At 28.7% G+C, this 4,537-nt stretch overlaps 1 protein-coding gene across 1 annotated transcript in view; it reads right to left on the bottom strand.

Annotated features, from left to right (window-relative positions):
• The window catches only part of LOC111027556, a 6,813-nt gene extending 2,278 nt beyond the window's left edge, over nt 1-4,535 (bottom strand). Inside the window, exons 1-4 of the mRNA XM_022305959.1 lie at nt 4,262-4,535; nt 3,955-4,098; nt 3,715-3,863; nt 3,458-3,652 (exon numbers count right to left, since the gene is read on the bottom strand). Of these exons, the coding sequence (XP_022161651.1) occupies nt 3,458-3,652; nt 3,715-3,863; nt 3,955-4,098; nt 4,262-4,282 (509 nt within the window). The 5' untranslated portion in view covers nt 4,283-4,535. The remainder of the gene's footprint in view (nt 1-3,457; nt 3,653-3,714; nt 3,864-3,954; nt 4,099-4,261) is intronic.
• Between the last annotated feature and the right edge of the window lie 2 nt (nt 4,536-4,537).

The raw sequence follows: 4,537 nt of genomic DNA on the forward strand, positions 1-4,537 counted from the left end.
TTTGGCAGAATTTCGAATGGGGCACCCGTAGGTTTCTGCCATGCCCCGGGGGTGGGGGATGGCAGCACTTGCTCTCCGGTCACCGCGAATTGTCCGGAGAAAAATGCCGCCCGGTGGCCGAGGATCGAACCGCGACCGGCTGCGTCGCAGCGGAAGAGTCAGACCACTCGGTCACCTCGTCCCCTATAATCTATTGTAATAACATAGAAGTATAGAACACAAGCATATTTTGTTTATTTATTTGTTATTTAATAATATTTAATTTGTTTTTATGTATATATTATGACCTTTAATTAATTTAAAATTAATAATTAAAATATATCGATAAGACAAAGAATTTTTGAGTATTTAGATGTGAGCATTAATCTTGCAACATTGATTAAATAAGATTATATTTTATATTTCTTTTAGAAACTCCTCCAGTTTTATATAAAATATATTATACTGTATACATAAGCTATAATAAGTGCAAGACACAAAATGTTATAGTTTTATTAGTTTATAAGTTTATTCACAGTGATGAGAAATTAATTAGCTTTAATGAATAAATAATTCTGAAATGATTGATGTTAGAAAAAAAGCTGTAGTCTGAACTAATTAAGTACATAAAGTAATTGGCTAAATTGATAGGTATAATAAGAAAGCTTGAAAATAACTTGAGGATAAACTACCTATACTAAATACTCATACTAAATTATTTTTTCAATATAAAATATAAATTAGTAATATTTCAATATCAAATGTGAACGCATGATCTCTAGGAAATGAACGCAAGAAAGATCTATATTGAGAACCTCGCATGATTCTTAGAAGTTATTGAAATATTTATGAAATCTCTACATCTAATAAAGTGGTTTATTGACTTTAAAGTTTAATTATCGATAAAAATCAATCTTATTTTTGATACACGAATCTCTGGTAATGCCGTTCAGTAAAACCGTACCTCAGTAGAGATGCGAGAGGCGCGTGTGCACCGGGCCCCGTGACCACCGGTGTGCCAAAAGCTTTTTTTATAATCTAGGTAATATTACTGAAAGTTAACCATATTAATTGATCATATTTTACACATTCAACGTCACCGTCTCGACGAGTAGTTGACATCATTAATATTCACCTGATCGCCGATGTCGACTACCGGTTGTCAAAATAGTGTTCACTTTGAGGATTCATAATTTTGATGGGCAATGAGATAACGTTTTGAAATCTATTGTTTGGCGATCAGATCTCAGGAAGCTAAGGATATAATTGGTTTTTATTTTTTGTGTTGGTATTTATTTTTTCCCCGAAATGACGTCGTTGATCGTCGATGGCAATAATATAATATACCATAATATTATTAGTTATTACATAGAATATTATTATAATTATTATTACTTTAATAGCATTAATAAATAAATAACATAAATATCAAATGAATATTGAAAAGTAAATGCATACAATAATTAGAATAAAAAAACTTTTGCTATTAATTTATTATAAATAGACAAATTCAATAATACTTCATGGTAGATACTTCAACGGCTTAAAAACCAGTTGGATACATCGTTTACGTCGTACGAATGTGTACAGATTTTGTGAATTTCTAAGTTAAACCCTGCGAGTCAAGTAAAATGAATAGTAATTTTAATATTATTACTGCTTTTGTCAATATGATGCATAAAATATAATCAAAAAAATAGCCTCTCCCTTAGAAATTGTTGTACATGCCAGTAAAAATGTTTAATCTCCTTTAATCTTACGGAGTCTCCTTATAGTTATAAAAATATTTGGTGGAGGGGATGGGGGAGCTAAAAATGATCCTTGGCACCGGTCGCTGATTATGCTAGGCACGGCACTGTCCCTCAATATATTACTGTAATATTAATTATTAATATATTATCAATAAGTATACTGTTTGCTTTTTAAGAACATTAAATGTAAAAAATCATCTTATATTAGAATCATAGAAAGAGGGTAAGCAAAAGAATATCAAACGCGTGTGATGAGAATAGATCGGTAAGTCAATATAAAGAAAAAATACGTATATTATTTAAAAGATAAATTCATGTTTAAAGTTTAGGTGTTGTAGGTATTTGCACTCCTTACTACATGTCGGTTCTTATATGAAACTAAGTCAGCTATACATTTTGTTCATAAGATAGAGATAAAAAAAATAACATTTTATAATCTTGCTTATTGTGCTACTTTATTTTTCGCTGCTGCACCAAATTATATATTGAATGTTTTTTTATAAAACGTATTGGATATATTGATATACATTGTATATTTTTTCATTAAAATGTCTTTATTTTATTTTTATATTTACTGTATAATTATTTACAAATGCCAACTATATCCTATAATCACTAATAGTCAATAGTCATATTGGCTACTAGCTGTTTCTATAATATGGCCTACGTAAAGGCCTACGCATGTTTTCAACTAAAATGTTTTTTTCTAAAGATTTTTGGTACTTTTTAAAATGTTGACACATAAATGCTATGCACTGCCAACTGATTCTTGGGAATAATATAATTTATTGCTAACTTGAAGTTTTTTACAGGTTCAAGAATTATTGTAAAAACTGGTAGAAAACGAATGAAAACCCAATTTAGTTTGAAGAAGCCGTTACCGAAATGTTCCCATGGTACCCACGATATAATATAAGTCCAAACATACGCTGAAAATTAATATTATTATTGATATAATTTCTTGCGGGGTTTATTATTATCCCAATATCAATTTTACATTATTCCGGTGTAATTTAATTAAAAGTTCGCATGTGCATATAAATTATAACAATATACAATATAGTATATAGGTACCTAATAAAATCACGTGGTTTAGTGGTTTGGTGGTGACTGGTGAGTCGTGGGTCCCTTCATAATTCACTCAACAAATCATTAAAGTTACACGAATAACGGCACTATACAAATTATATTTGTACTTATTTTATCGCATTATAATCTATAAATGTATAAAACAAGTAGGCTAGCAATTTAATTTTTAGATAATAAAGAAAAGTAAGTACATCTGTGCAGATACAATTTAATCGAATCAGAATTTCACGAACTCAATTTTATTCCACAGACGGTAATGTATACAAGGTGATCATTTAAACGTCTGCTCTCATTATTTCGATAAGCATTTACATTTTTTCATATTTTTATGACATTGTACAACATGTAGTCATTCAAAAAAGTAAAATAATTAATAAATGATAACATAAAAATTGTAAAATGTGGTTTTGTAATAAAATAAAATTATGTAGAAAAATATTTTCAAAAAAATTTTTAACTCCGAAATAATGAGTGTAGATACGTTTTATAATGAAGGTTAAATGGGCCACCTTGTATATTTAGGTTCTTCAACTATTATCCAGTTTAATTACCTAATACATTTATTATTTTATTATGTTATAAATATATTAAAATATAAATATAATTTAACAAAATATGATTGATATAAATCGACTTACCAATTGTCAAATTTCTGCAATTTAGCTTGATCAGGGCCGAAACTAAAAGTTTGAGACAATGGTATTGTCTTATCTTTTGTCTTCTGTTCTTCTGTAATTTTAGTTTTATTTTTTAGGTGTTCATCAAGGATAATTAAATAATTTTCTTTTGACCGGTTTTTTGCTTCTATATTTCTTATTCTTTCATCATATAGACTAAATGTAATTTAAAAAGTTCATAAAGTATTTTTAGATACATGGCAATATAATATTTTTACTTTTTTAACAATTCTTTTTGCATCAGTTTTTCACATTTTAAAGATGCGATCTTGTCTGTTTCTTTTTTAACCTTGTTACATTCTATTTGATCTAGTAATGAGTGCTTAAAGTTGACTCTTTTTTCAAAATTTGTAATACTTGATGGTCTCTATACCAATAAATTGTCAAAACATATTTTGTATATTAAATATTTCCACTACTAAACTCATTAGAATATAATTGATATATTATTATTTTACTTGTTTCAATACATAGCTCTCATTATTTTTTTCTTTCCGATTTTTCTTTTTTTCGTTTTCAATTGTATTTAATAATTCTTTTGCAGTGTTGTAGTTATAGTTGGATATTTTCATTAGTTGATCTTTGCGTTTATTTAGAATTTCCTAAACATAAATACACTTGTGTTAACCATTATCATACAATAACTTTGCGTCTGAACATAGACTTCATACTACTAAATAAAATAGCATTACGAGCGGCGTAACAACATCTCACATCCACGTAGGCTATCTTTACGAAAAATACAAAATAATCTATATATCTTACCCTGCTACCCCGCACTACCATTCGTACGAGTAATCGAGTAATCAAAAAGCGCCCTCTATGTTGTTACGCTTTCCATGCACTCATTGCTTGTAGTATAAGGTCTACGCGTGTGAATGTTTAAAGACTCTTCATTGTATGTACATTGCCTAAAAGTCCATTTATTGGATTATCTCCTTTCATGAAGTTATCTCTATTATCCGATAAATTAGGTTTATATATATTATCGATGTTTCTTAAACGATATTCTCTAATATTACACGAATGACAGAGGGTTTC

Source organism: Myzus persicae, unplaced genomic scaffold (assembly GCF_001856785.1).
Source record: "Myzus persicae strain clone G006 unplaced genomic scaffold, MPER_G0061.0, whole genome shotgun sequence".
Taxonomy (NCBI): Eukaryota; Metazoa; Arthropoda; class Insecta; order Hemiptera; family Aphididae; genus Myzus; species Myzus persicae.